Source organism: Schistocerca piceifrons, chromosome 1, assembly GCF_021461385.2.
Source record: "Schistocerca piceifrons isolate TAMUIC-IGC-003096 chromosome 1, iqSchPice1.1, whole genome shotgun sequence".
In the NCBI taxonomy this organism is placed as follows: domain Eukaryota; kingdom Metazoa; phylum Arthropoda; class Insecta; order Orthoptera; family Acrididae; genus Schistocerca; species Schistocerca piceifrons.
Genome location: NC_060138.1, coordinates 747,592,975 through 747,608,268, shown reverse-complemented (window position 1 = coordinate 747,608,268; position 15,294 = coordinate 747,592,975). Strand labels below are relative to the sequence as shown.

Genomic DNA, 15,294 nt, shown 5'->3' with positions numbered 1-15,294 from the left:
TGCGCCGACTATAAGACCGCGTTAAAACTCACTTAAATCTTGATAATCTGCCACTGTAGCAGCAGTAACCGATCTAACAACTGTGCCAGACACCTGTTGTCCTATATAGGCGTTGCCAACCGCAGCGCCGTATTCTTCCTGTTTACATATCTCTGTATTTGAATACCCGTGCCTATACCAGTTTCTTTGGAGCTTCAGCGTACATCCAATACGTAAGTTCGGCCTACAACCAAGAGCGTAACAACACCAGTGTAGGTGTGCTACGGCTGCTGACCAATCGTCGCTTTTGTATTTGTTTATAGCATGTTTATTGTTACGATGTACGAAGTATAGCTGTGTAGGCGGCACCTGTATTAATCAAGCGCACATAACCCAACTCACACATGTTCGGGAGCAGTTTTTTTTTATGGGACTTAACTTCTGAGGTCATCAGTCCCCTAGAACTTAGAACTACTTAAACCTAACTAACCTAAGGACATCACACACATCCATGCCCAAGGCAGGATTCGAACCTGCGACCGTAGCGGTCAAGCGGTTCCAGACTGAAGCGCCTAGAAGCGCTCGGTCACCCCGGCCGGCGGTAGCAGTTATTTCTTCATGATGATACTTGACCGAAGCGACAGTCATGAAAGACTATCCCTTCAGTTTATTGAGTGTACCAAAACGCATATGATTTCTTAAAATCATCGAAGATTTTTTCCAGTGGTCGGACAACTGCTTAGTTCTATCGAGAAATTTGATTCATCGAGGTTGAAATTAGCAAGAGTCGACTGTATCTCTCTTTGAGCGTTTTTTTTTTTTTTTTTTTTTTTTTTTGAGCAACGCGTATTTTCCATCCAACCGTCCCTCACTGTTAAAATGGGCCTCGTAGCATGACGGACTAATCGTCCAGTTGAGGAAAGACAGCGAGCGCGCAGAAGAGGCCGGCAGCGTGGGTCAACGGCCGCCGAGAAGCCTTCGCGCCACGCCACCCTGTCGTGCGTGGTGTGCGGGGCTGGGGGCCGCTTTCGCCGGTGTGACACGACGCACGCCGCCGGATGCGGTGACCCTGGTTGCCCGCGGCCGATCCGCGGGGAAAGTGGCGCTCCGCGGAAGGAAGGCGAGGCGAGGCGAGGCGAGAGGAAGAAGCTAGCGGCGACTCCCCCGCCCAGCCGCGACTACCGCCCACCTACATCCGCAGCGCACGAGGGACAGTTCCGTGCGGCCCGTGCATTTCCCTCGTACCCCATTCAAGAACAGAGAGCGGTGAAAAAAATCCAAATAATTTCCTTTCCTGTGAAGTACTTTCACGACAGTTATTTGAAAGATTCGCGCCATACCGATGTCACGGCGAGATAGACATCCCCCCCCCCTGACGGCGTGGACACACAACGGGTGGAAAAACCGAAAATACGATTTGACAATATCCGGGAAGTGTATGTGAGTTCACCTACCCTTCGTGTTGGTATCTTTTGCCTGCCAGAAGTAGCCCTCCGCTGGCAACTGAACACATGCTTTTGTCACAATGTCATTTCGTCCAAGCAGCATCATGAAGAAATGACTGCTACCGAACAGGCATCACTTGGGTTAAGTGTCAACAGTGCGCTTGATTAATACAGCTGCCCCCTACACAGCTATAGTTCGTTCGTCGTAATAATAAACCTGCTGTAAACAAATACAAACGCGATGGTTGGTCGGCAGCCATAGCACACGTACACTGGTGTTTTTACGCTCTTGGCTGTAGGCCCAACTTATGTATTAGATATATTATTACTTTCATTGTAAACGAAACTTTTATTCTAATGTATTAACAGACATAAACGTTGAAAAAGAAACTTCCTGGCAGATTAAAACTGTGTGCCGGACCGAGACTCGAACTCGGGACCTTTGCAGTTCGCGGGCAAGTGCTGGCAGAAGTAAAGCTGTGACGACGGGGCGTGACTCGTACTTGGGTAGCTCAGTTGATAGGAGCGCCGTGGTCCCGTGGTTAGCGTGAGCAGCTGCGGGACGAGAGGTCCTTAGTTCAAGTCTTCCCTCGAGTGAAAAGTTTACGCCGGCACGGTAGCTCAGCGTGTTCAGTCAGAGGGTTAGCTGTCCTCTGTAATAAAAAAAACTGAGTTAATCGATTAACAACGAACTTAAACGGATGTCTTACGACGTACGCCCCGAGCAGATGCGCCGAACAAAAGAGAACAAATTGAGATTTAACAAAACAAAAAAAAGTTGCTAGAGCACTTGCCCGCGAAAGGCAAAGGTCCCGAGTTCGAGTCCCGGTCTGGCACACAGTTTTAATCTGCCAGGAAGTTTCATATCAGCGCACACTCCGCTGTAGAGTGAAAATTTCATTCTAGCCATAAGCCTTTTTCTTAATCATACTGTGGCTATATATTATTTATTTAAAAAATCGGGTACACTCGCATTCTCTGTAAACGCCAGTTTTGCTCTGATTGTCGCGCTGTTAAATACGTAGAATGAAAATGACAGTCGCTGTTACCTGTTTCGTAGCAGAACACGCGTGCGGAACACCGTTAAATTGGCGAGAAACAAATCTCTCTTAATGTTCTTCACAAGATTACAGAGAAAATCGGCTTTGAAGTTTTTAGGTAAATTGTATTTACTTAATATAAAGCATTAATCGGTAGCGATGGGGACAAGTCCTAGAGAATTCTGTGGTTCGCTGGTTCGAACCTCGCTGAAGCTTTTCTTTTTCTCCATTAAGTCCGAATAAAATGGTTCAAATGGCTCTGAGCACTACGGGACTTAACAGCTGAGGTCATCAGTCCCCTGGAACTTAGAACTACTTAAACCTAACTAACCTAAGGACATCAAACACATCCATGCCCGAGGCAGGATTCAAACCTGCGACCGTAGCAGTCGCGCGGTTCCGGACTGAAGCGCCTAGAACCGCTCGGCCACCGCGGCCGGCTAAGTTCGAATACCTAAATCATTTAAATATGAATTTCGCCAAATATAGTACACTATGCTTGTTAACACAGGCTTACTCATCGACTTTAAGAAAAATGCACGTTTCTAATTACTTATTGCACGCAAAATTCCGGGTTTCATTGTAAATATAAGTTCCTAACTATCGATATTTTACGAAAGATTGTTAATAAAGATTGTTTAAGTTAAGAAAACATTACACATTTAAATTTTTGGGAGAAGAGTGAAAAATCAAATACTACTCTTTATTTGTACTACGTCCATTGTTTTGTACCACAGATGTGGTCTCAACAAGAGCCAGAGAGATAAGCGTTGCAGAAACATGAAAAACAATCATTTTTCACTGCATCGAGCACGTTATACAAATGCTGTAGTTTTACAGTTGCCACCGTACCATTGCAATCTGAACCAAATAGAATTGTCCTGAAGCCAAGTTAAGGGATTTGTCGCTAGGAATAACAAGACATTTCAGATACCAGACGTACTGGAACGAATCTTCGTCACAGGTCACTACCGAATACGGTCAAAATGCAGAACAGCTCTCCAGAGGAAAAAAAATGTTGTATGTGGCTGGCTTCGTGGATTCTGTAGCTGACCGCCTAGTTACGGTACTGGTCGGATTCGGACATGGAATGCGACTGACTACAAGTAATACCTTCAGGGGCTTCAATTATTTAACTATATGATGAAATTCCTGCTACACACTTTTATGTCACACATAGCTCAGGCACAAGAATTACCCTTTGCTTAAATTGGGGATTTTCATCACACTTGTTTTTAATTATAATACTACGTTAGCTAAGAAGGAGAATAAATTACGTTTTCCGTCCGGTCAACTAAGAAGCGTATTGCTGGAGTTTTGTAGTATATTATTTCATTCTGTTTAAAAATTAAATGACATTTGAAACTATATTGTTTCTCTGTTCGTCACTTTTCACGTTTTAACTGCACCTGTTCACATCACTGAAGGTTGGTTAGACCAACTGGCTGGCCAGTGCTGTCCACATAAAATGCGCCGTGAAGCTGTTGCCCCTATCATCGCTGAGCAGAAGCGCGCGCAACGCACAGCGTAAAACGTATCCTTATTATCGTACTAAATCCAATGAGATTCCAGAAAATGCGAAAGAATACACAGTGTAGTATTTACATAAAAAACGAAGTCTTTCGCGACGGCACTTATATCTAAAAATTCTCAGTTTTATTGCCGCGTCAATTCGGGATACAATCTCGAAGTTTCGACGATAGCCTCCGTTGTCATCGTCATCGTCAGTTGCTTCTGACGATGACGATGGAGGCTATCGTCGAAAGCTCGAGATTTTATCCCGATCTGACGCGGCGAGAAAACCGAGAATGTTTTACGTATTTACATCAAGTTTATTCTTTCGATGAATGCAGTATACTGTCTGATAATTATCCTGAATTATGAGATTGCGTACAGTCACTTCCAAAGAGAGCTATCACATGGAATTCTTGGTGGTACTGGAAATGGACGTTGCGGAAATACCCGTAAGAGAAATATTTCTATGGGGCATGTCATAGTTACGTTCATAGACGCAAATGCAGAGTCACATGTCATTTTCTGACAGGAGAGCACCCGGCGGAACCACTCCAACTCCTGGGATACATACATAGTTATGTTCCCTAATATGCTTCAAATCTTAACAGATCTATTACGCTAAAGATATTTTTTTCGCCAGTCAATTCGTTCAACTCATTTCCTAGTTACAGGCTAATTGGACTTTCTTCTGCTGACAGTTGGTTTCGTAACGGGATGCGCTCGTCTCTCGGCATATGATAACTTCCTACTGTGTGCTGCTTGACGGCCCAATACAAAAAATTGTAAATTTGTTTTTGGTCAACCCATTGCAGACCGGATTTATCCTGCGACGAAAGATTGCAGTGCTGTACGAAGAAAGAAGGATTAGTGATTAAGGCCCCGTCAGTATCGAGATTGCTAGAGATGAACCAATAGCTCAGTAGGAGAAGCTGGAGAAAGGAACAGATGGTGAACTTTATCTAAACAAGTCATCACAGTGCAGTCCCGAATTACTAGGTCACGGAGTAAAACGCTGGCTATCAAAAGTCGACCATGCAACCGGCGAGTCAGATTTAAGTTTACGGACTAGTCTCTAAATATTAAAGTGGCAGCTGCTGGGCCATGATTTCGATGGTCCGAGTTGCAGATTCGGCTCCAAGTCACATAATGCCTTCCAGAAAAGAAATCGCTTCATAGACTGGATAGTAACTTCAAAATCTATGACGCAAATGTAAAGAAAATCTTTGTACATCCATAACTCAGTTCTACATCTAAGTCAGTTCAATCAACTAACACACAACTTACAACTGAGTACTAGTAGTTATTTATATGAGAATGCGGACTTTCTCGGTGAATCTCGATGATAAAATCTTCTCGGGTTAACAGCAGAGTCAATGCTTTGTTCTCCAGCAGCGTTTCAGCAAGTTTCTTACTTGCTATCTTCAGGCGAAATACGTTGTTCTCCAGCAACGCTTCAGCAAGTTTCTTACTTGCAATCCTCAGGTTTCGCTTGCTGAAACGTTACTGGAGAACAACGCATGTCGCCTGAAGATGGCAAGTAAGAAACTTGCTGAAACCCTGCTAGAGAAAAATGCATTGACTCAGCTGTCGACCCAAGAAGATTTTATCATCATAGTAGCTGGCTGTTTGTAAGGAAGGAAGATTTGGATTTAACGTAGCACCAGTTCCGATAGCAGAAGAATGGGGAAGGAAACTGGACGTGTACTTTAAAAAGAAACCATTCCAATTTGGAGAACGACGTAAACTCCAAATCCAGATGGCTGGACAGAGATTTGAACTGCCGTCTTCCTGAATGCGAGTCCAGCGACGAACAACTGCGTCACCCCGCTCAGTGGAATTTATTAGACAGCGATCTCTAGATAGGATAAAATGACCACTGCGTCACCCCGATCGGTAGAGTTCTTCAGACTGCGATCTCAGTACGGGAAAAACATTGGTTCATCATAAGTTGCACAATAGGGCAATACGAGGAAAGAAGTATGCCGTTAAGACACCGGTAATATAATCAGCGATGGGAACACTAGCACTTTCACTACTTCCTCGTAACCACTACGAATCATCAAGGTATGTGAAATGCAAATGGCGACGAGTCTTTACTGTTTCATTGGGGCTGACGCACGCGGTGAAAGTAAAGTATGAGTCACAATTTGGCCGTCGCTGGAAGCAGAAAGCACCGCTAGACGTTTCTGGCGCATCCTGTCCTTTCCTTTCTCGGAAGTCAGGATGTCCATGCGAAAGAAAGCAGCTACTTGCGAACAAAGATATAACGAGGTCTTCCTTACACGTTCCGAATGATAGCAGCAACTAACTATACTGATCCAGTTTTTTGTAGTCCAGTAATTCAACACAGTAGCGTACCGTATTTCTCTGGGAAATCGACGTCTAGGACAAGAAAGAAAACATTGTTATTACACGACTAAAAACTCTTGAGGCCTTATAAAAAGCTGGTTTTATGGCACAATTAAATCGTATTTTGCGTGAAAATCTATTAAAAGTAATGCGCTGTGCATCCACGTGACAAAATTCAATTTGTTCGGTTTGAATATTTTGACATGGCATATCGTCAATAATACAGGTACATACTATAGCGCCAAAAAAACTGGTGTAGGCATGCGTATTCAAATACAGAGAGATGTAAACAGATAGAATACGGCGCTGCGGTCGGCAACGCCTATATAAGACAAGTGTTCGGAGCAGTTGTTAGATCGGTTACTGCTGCCACAATGGCAGGTTATTAAGATTTAAGTGAGTTTCAACGTGGTGTTATAGCAGGCGCACGAGCAATGGGACACAGCATCTCCGAGGTAGCGATGAAGTGGGGATTTTCCAGTATGACCATTTTACGAGAGTACCGTGAATATTAGGAATCCGGTAACACATCAAATCTCTGATATCGCTGTGGCCAGAAAAAAGATCCTGCAAGAACGGGACCAACGGCGACTGAGAAGAATCATTCACCATGACAGAAGTGCAACACTCCCGCAAATTCCTGCAGATTTCAATGTTGGGCCATCAACAAGTGTCAGCATCCTAACCATTCAACGAAACATCATCGATATGGGCTTTTGGAGCTACAGGCCCGCTCGTATACCCTTGATGACTGCGTGACGCAACGCTTTACACCTCGTTTGGGCCCATCAACACCGACATTGGCCTGTTGTTGAATGCAAACATGGACGAGTATGGGCATGGAAACAATCTCATGCATCCATGATCACTGCATGTCAGCAAGGGACTGTTCAAACTGCTGGAGGCTCTCTGATGATGTTGGGCATGTGTAGTTGGAGTTATCTGGGACCCCTGATAGGTCTAGATATGACTCTAACAGGTGACAAGTACGTAAGCATCCTGTCTGATAACCTGCATCCATTCACGCCCATTGTGCATTCTGACAGACTTGGGCAATTCCAGCACATAATGTGACAACCCACACAGCCCAGAATTGCAACAGTTTGGCTCCAGGAACACTATTCTGAGTCTAAACACTTTTTTTAGCCACCAAACTCCCTAGAAATGAACATTATTGAGCATATCTGGGATGGCTTGTAACGTGCTGTTCTGGACAGCTATGCAGGATTCATGGTGCCAGTTTTGTCCAGCACTTCTGTGTGCATAGGAGGGGGGGGGGGGGGGTACATGAAATTACCAGGCGTACCAGTTTCTTTGGTTCTTCAGTGTATAAACAAATACAAAATATATTTACACATTTGAAAGAGTTCTTCTGGGAATATTGACAGTGCTTAGTTGAAGGACTTATGGTCTTCTGTGTCTTATTATGGAGTCACTTAACAGCAAAAGCCCAGCATATTTGTTGGCATATGATATTTTGGTCTGACTGGTTAAGGGCTGACATCTTATACCACTTGTCCAAGATATTCACTATGTTTATAATGTAGGCCAAAGCAATGAATTAAAATGTGTACCAGCATCAGGATTTGAACATGGGCCTCCTTCTTATAAGGAAGACACGTTAGCCATTATGCCACACTGGAGTCTCAGATTTTTATCTCAGTGCTGGTACAGATTTTAATTCATTGCTTTGGCCTACATAATTATTGTCGATAAAAGTGGGCCTCAATATGTCTCAGAAACAACTGTATATGATTAACTGTGTTTGCCGTAATCATAGCAACTACTGAAGAAGTCAGTATAAAATTACATCACATATCCCAGTAGTTTGTCACTAGATCATGGCAGGCGACATACATGAAGAGTTACTGTACACAGATCTTAATTGTTTTAATACCTTCCTTTTAATGTTTTTCATCATACTTTAGTAAAACCCATTTTCCTTACACCAATCAATATACTAAATGAAAATATTTGTGTGGAGAATTTGTGTGGAGTTCAGAAGCTAAAATGAAGCATACTTTTGCAGTAAGGGGTGTATGTAATAGTCCTCTGATATCAATTATTACAGATTGCAACTGAATAAAGATGACAGTTTAGATAGTGTGACATGTGTGTACTAGAATAATAGAAATTATTTCAGCAATATTATTTTCCCCATAGTTTAGAGTTTATCTTTTCGTGATATCAGATATCTTAAAGATTAAATACTATGACAGGCAGATAAAGATATGAGAAGGTTTGGTCATGACATTTCAAAGTAAATCATGATGCTAGTTTTACATCTATCCATATGTTCACCTGAGGTTGATATAAGTGGGATAACAAGCACTGCTACTTCTTACATAAAAACTGGTCAAAGGCAATGTGTTGTTTAGAAGGCGAGACAGTTATTTGAAGCCCACAACAGATTAAGCTTCTCAAAAAAAAAAAAAAGGTTCAAATGGCTCTGAGCACTGTGGGACTTAACTTCTGAGGTCATCAGTCCCCTAGAACTTAGAACTACTTAAACCTAACTAACCTAAGACATCACAAACATCCATGCCCGAGGCAGGATTCGAACCTGCGACCGTATCGGTCGTGCAGTTCCAGACTGTAGCGCCTAGAACCGCTTGCCCATCCCGGCTGGCTTAAGCTTCTCAACCACAGTGCTATGTCACTTAGTGGCTAGTCTTAAGTTGTCCTTCCCAGCACTATGGTCAGACTTATTGGTGGTGTCAATAGTTTATTACTGGTAGCAGTATCAGGAGGATGGCAGAACTGAAGACATGGCTATTACATGTAGTTCAGTAGCAGCATATTTTCATAAGCTATTATTTAACAAGAATGTTTAATGACAGTAAAGATCCAACACTTTTTCCATAAATAATCATTCTCTGCATCAATTTCTCATTATTACCTGTTCGTGTGGCCCAATAGATCACTTCTTGTGATATTTGTGCTATCAGATTCCCACCTACAGGACGATATTCATCAATGACTGGGTATTGCCTTAGTGGGGCAATGGTCTGAAATATTCTCTCAATACCAGCCATCACTGGAACATGCTCCACCTCCTGATGCTTTCAAAGATAAAATTAGTTGGTGACGCCTTAGCTGTCTTCCCTGTTTGGTTGACCAAAATTGGCACACACAGCTCTGTGCTGCATAATTTAAGGCTCCATGAAATCTGAGGACACAGAATAGTAAGAATCTGTATACAAAAGGAAATGCCCTGACTGACTTAAATTTGGAGAGAGTGTTGATCTCATACTATGGGCACTGTTTATGAAGGTATTTTTGAACTTCCACACTGAAGGCAATGAAATAGGGGGTGAAAGGTTTTTGGAAATATGTTGCTATTAAGGCAATTTTAAAGCTAGAACTACAAAAATTGATATTTGGTTTCCTTGTCAGAAATTAAAAAAATGAATGTTCGAGAATTTTTTGAAATTCAACCCCTAAAGGGGTTAAATAGAGGGTGATTTTTTAAAACTAAACCATTAAACAACTACATCAGCATTTTTAAAGCTACATCTACAAAAGCTGCTATTTGATTTCTGTTACAAATAATAATAATAATAATAATAATAATAATAGTGTTTCAGCATTCTTGGAAATTCAGGGTTCTTGGAAATTCAACTCCTAAGGTTGAATTTTATGAAAATGTTGTTATGAAAGCAGAATCACTTTTGATCAGAATTTCATTTACAAAAGATTATCCTTCTATTGCCTAAATTAGCATCAAAAGTTCAGAAGTTGTTGCAGTTTGTGAACTAAACCAAAGAAACCTATTTAACAGTCATCACGACAAATTGGATTCTTCAGATTTTTGCAGGAAGAGATATTGACTTTTAATATATTAATTTTTATTAGGCCTAATATATTATAATAAAACTATTTTTGTTGTAATTAACATGAAAAGTAACCATTACTGATGACAAAATACATACCACATTTAAATGTGATTCCGTGTACTCGAATATCTGTTTGAGCTGCGAGTATTCAGTACCTGTTGCAAGGCTGATGCTGATGACTATAAAAACTCTTATCTGATTTATCTCTTTCTTTTTTTTTTTATTTCCTGTAGGAAACTAAGTTAACACATTGGAAGTCTTTAATTATGCAAAGAACGGCAGCCATGTAAAGGGTCACTAAATCTTTTATAGTGAGTAGACTTATACAAGTGCAATGGGCATAACAATGTTCAAATTTGATTAAAGAGAAACAAAAAATATGTGCAGACCATACATTCTATGTGATCAAAGAAGCAGGTGCTAAGCTAATATAGAACAAAATTTGTTACTGATATTGTAGTCACCTAATGGAGATTGCGTGTTTGTGTGTACAGTTCTGAACGTAGCAGCGGGTAAGGCACCCATGCAGAGCACCACTGAGAGCAGTACCAGTGGTGGTGGTGTGCCACAGAAGGCAGTGGATGGCAGCACGAGTGCTTTCTTCACTGCTGACACGTGCACACTGACCAAACCTGAACGAGCTCCCTGGTGGTATGTCAACCTTCTGGAGCCCTACATGGTCCAGCTGGTTCGCCTCGACTTTGGCAGGGCTTGTTGTGGTGAGTCACTAAATGCAGTAGTACTCTTGTCTGCTTGAAATAAAAAGCTTAGATATATTGTTTTTAAGTACTGCTTAACTTGCAGAATGTTTGCTGCAAATCATATATTTCCATTAGTTACTACTGAGTCAGCTTTCTTCACATAGTGACTCAAGTGTAGGGGCTAACATCTCCTATTATTCAGTTTTCATGACAAAATTTTTTGCTTAAAGTATTGCACTACTAGCTATTTAGAGAATGGTGTTCAGGCCTCACTTCAGTTTCTGTCAGCACAATTTTTTTATGAGCATAATTGTTACGAAATTTCTAACCTCAAGCCATCTGCCTAGGTTCATAATTTAATTTCATTAATAAAAGGAACACCTACAGTAGCAACATGTCACTGCTGGTTTTAAAATGTCTTTTTGAATTATGCTCGCTGAACTGAATGTTCTCTGAATCACCAGACACGCAACCAATCACCAAAATGCCACACACGAAGATAAAATATGTCTACATCAACTGTTTCCTATTTATTAAAGGGATATATTCAGTACAGGACTGCAAGAATACACCACATACGCCCTTGTGTCACATGAAGTAAACTGGTGACATATAATTACCTACAAGTAATGACTTACCACTTTAATGCCAATATGATATTTACAGTGAACAAACAGAATTGATTTACTTTCATCTATACAATGGGCCTGACAGCTTTTCTTACATGCTGTTTTTATAAGGGACAAATCTTTTATATTAAATATGCTGACAAGTCTATCTTTCATTGCATGTTTACATCTGTTGCTGATACTGAATTAATACTCTGGAACTATATGGCCATTATAAAGTAAGCAAAGCTGCCATCAGTGTCATAGCACTTTACTAGGCATAGCTACCAGTAGTGTTAAGCCCTCGCCTCTCTCCACTCAGCCAGTTATAGGGGACATGAAATTTAATGGTATATCAAAGCCAAAATACTCCCTGAATTTTCACCTACACAAATTAATGCCATACATGAATGTCAAGGCAATTACAATAAAAAAATAAAGAGTAATCAAGAATTATTGGGAAACAATCAGTTAAACTACATCTTCCATTTTTATTAAAAAATATGATCATGAGAGAATAAGTAATGATATATAACAAATCTGCATGATATCCAGGAATTTTGGCACTATCTAGACTGTGTGATCATTCACAACTCCTGTTGTTTCAGCAGTCATTAGTTTTTTATCTTGTTATTATTGAATGATTATCTCGAATATGTTTCTGATTTCAGGAATGAGTTACCTACTAATTGCTGCCCACATTACACAGTAGGATTTTGTTTAGTTACACAATGTATGAAAAACATGGGTATTTCATTTTTCATGTCTCCAAAATACAAAGCTCCTGATCAGACAGTGTGTCCACAAACTGATCATACATCAAGAAAAAATGTTTTGTTGTACTTCTTTACTACAGATAATTATAATTACAGCAACGAAAAGCAGCATGTGCTTCATAAGACTATGTAGAATCATAATAACATAACGCAGTTTTGTACAGCATCATAAAAATGTCATACGAACAATTCACAGGAAAGAATCAAGCAGCTACAATTGTAGTACGAGTGGGAAACAATCGTCCAGATCTTGGAACAAACCCTATCTGCAACCGCTTCACTGGACCACTGGAAGAGGGCAAACCACTGTTCCTTCCCTGTAATCCACCAATGCCAGGTGCTTTTGTTAGTGTGCATTTGGAAGGATCAGTGCCAAGTCAACTGTCAATATGTGAGGCATTTGTATACACTGACCAGGTAAGTTGTTTTCCACTTTAACTACTTCCTATAAAACAAGTCAAAATCTGCATCACATGAAAGTATTTTCTAGGAATGGAATGAGTACAGAAATAAACACTAAGTTGTGTTATAAAGTGGCAGTAGGTACCAAATGGTGAGAGATAAGATGCGAATACAGTGTAGTTTGTACTGATATAAGACATTTGCAAGTATATTCATTACTGTATAGGTTGTTGACAGGACTCGTGCATATAAAATTAATAGAACAACATACAGTGATGTAGAAAATGTAATTGTAGTATCATCAATCAGTTTGCCTTTAAAAAAGTAAAGGCGCCTAAAAAGTAGTGCTTATCTTAAGTGTAAAAATAGATGGGAAAATCAAGGAAAACTTGAAAACTTTTCTGACATTTACAGACAAAGAGAAAATGTGGATAATGTCAAATAGAGGAAGATGTCTGAATTCCTGAGAAGAATGTGGAAGAAATTTAAAGTTGTACAGATGATTGAACATGTTCACAGGATAATGATAAAAATATGAAACAATTAGTAAAGTGTAACTTTAAGAAAGGAGTAAAGCAGTTAGCATTCCTCCTGCTTAGTTTGCACACTTAAGAAGTAATTGAGGAAGAGGAGAAATTTATATCAGAAATAAAAGTGCAAGGAAAAAGAATATCAGTATTAATATTTACAGATTGTATTTCACTATTAACTTGGAAGTGTTAATAAAAGGAATACTTAGGTTAATTATTGAAGAATTTAGATTATGTAAAACAGAGAAGAAAGACAATTGATGAACAGTACCAGAAATGAGATTACAACAATCAGGAAATTAGTAATGAATAAGATAAAACTGTATTATTACTTAAGACAAATATAATATTTCACTTGCTCATGAGACTCACTAGTTGTACATTAAAGCAAAAAACATTCTGGTACCACATTCTGATCAGAGTCTTGCAACTACACTGTTCAAAAACATGTTTCCCATAATTTAACAAATCTACTTACAGAATGATGTTGTTTACTAACAATCTTTGCTATGATACAGTTCTTACAGTAATCGTACTTATGCTAGGCAAAACAGTATACTATACTTATGCAAACTGAAGTGACGCCTCAAATAATTTTTTATAAGTAAATTGTAAAATACTAAGCATTGTTCGTTTTTATATTTCACCACCTTGCTCTCTCTGTGTTTGCAATTCTGTCAAGCTACCACTTATAAAGCCTATTTCAGAGTGTGTAATCAATGGCAAATACAGTGTCTGAAATTTGAATATATTCTTCCAAAAACTGTGCAATATTTATCTTTCTTTAAGAATGCTTTCTGTTGTATGAAAACTATTCTCTAATTACAAAATTTATTACATAATAGTTAATATGCATTCATATTTGATAAAAGATATTTCAAAAAAAGTCTATCAGAAATTGAGTATCAGGGAAGGATCAGCTCAAAATTTGTAAACAAACTGCATTATTAATTTTTAGAACCTGGAGATAATTAATTAGGAATAGGGATGAGGGGAAAGAGAGATAAAGTTATAAGAAACAACAAACAAAAGGGCAGGTCAACTAGAATATCAGTCTGACAGAGACACAGTGAGTAATCAGAAGGAGGGTATATTGTAAAGCAAAGTGTAAAGCATCTAAGATGACAACACATGACTCATGACTTATTCACTGCAAGTACAGTCTGATGTCAACCATCAAACTGTTATACTATATGAAGAAACCAAATTGTTTCCAATTATTCCACAGGCACTTCCTTTCGAACGATGTCCTCAGTTCCGTGACCAGCCACCAGGCAGCACAGCTACGTACAATGGAAAGTGTTACATTTTCTACAACAGACAACCTTTAAATTTCCGTGATGCCCTTGGATTCTGTCGTAGTCGTGGTGGAACCCTAGTGGATGAGAGCAATCCAGCTCTTCAAGGATTTATAAGTTGGGAACTTTGGAGGAGGCACAGGTAATATTTGAGAAAGCCACTGTTGGTAATTATTTTGCATTATGATGAAATCTGAACAGCATTTTGGATCCATAATTCTTTTACTACACATCTGGATACACAACAGTTCAGTAAGAGGAAATAAGTTACCTTAGATTATTTCAACAAATTTTGAAAGTGTTTACACAAAGAAATCAAAACAGATGTACCAAAAATAAGTAAAAAAACTAGCATTGAAGTTCTTACCATAGAATGGCTTAAGAAAATTTACAAAATAAATATGGGATGCTGAATTTTTGCTACTGGCTGCCTAAATATATGTTGATTCCTAAGCAAATTCTCCTCCACACACAGCCTCATAGCAAACATTTTCCCTGGAATACCATGGTCAACTTCCCTAGAAAGCATGCTCTCTCTCAGCTAGGCTGTAAACTGTAAACCTTGGCCCCACGGCTTTCACCTGTTTCCGATCAATCAGTAAACCAGACTCACTCTCCTGCACAGTGTCATGTTTCACTCTTCCACTGCCCCCTACATCCATGTGCTATGTTGACAGGTTTATTGAAGCAGCTTGAAGTTATTGTGTAGTCAGTCGACATTTCCCCAACAGCCTTATATTTATCACATTTCCTATATTGGTGTGGGATTCTGGATATCCTAAAGAGATCAAGCTGTTTCCAGTTTTTAGCCTGTA

The 15,294-nt window shown here is 39.8% G+C and overlaps 1 protein-coding gene across 2 annotated transcripts in view; it reads left to right on the top strand.

Moving 5' to 3' along the window:
* LOC124788270 overlaps positions 1-15,294 on the top strand; it is a 267,784-nt gene that overhangs the window by 209,353 nt on the left and 43,137 nt on the right. For both annotated transcript variants that reach the window (XM_047255482.1, XM_047255491.1), the window contains 3 exons: positions 10,659-10,883; positions 12,446-12,666; positions 14,410-14,621. In XM_047255482.1, coding sequence (XP_047111438.1) covers positions 10,659-10,883; positions 12,446-12,666; positions 14,410-14,621 — 658 coding nt within the window. The remainder of the gene's footprint in view (positions 1-10,658; positions 10,884-12,445; positions 12,667-14,409; positions 14,622-15,294) is intronic.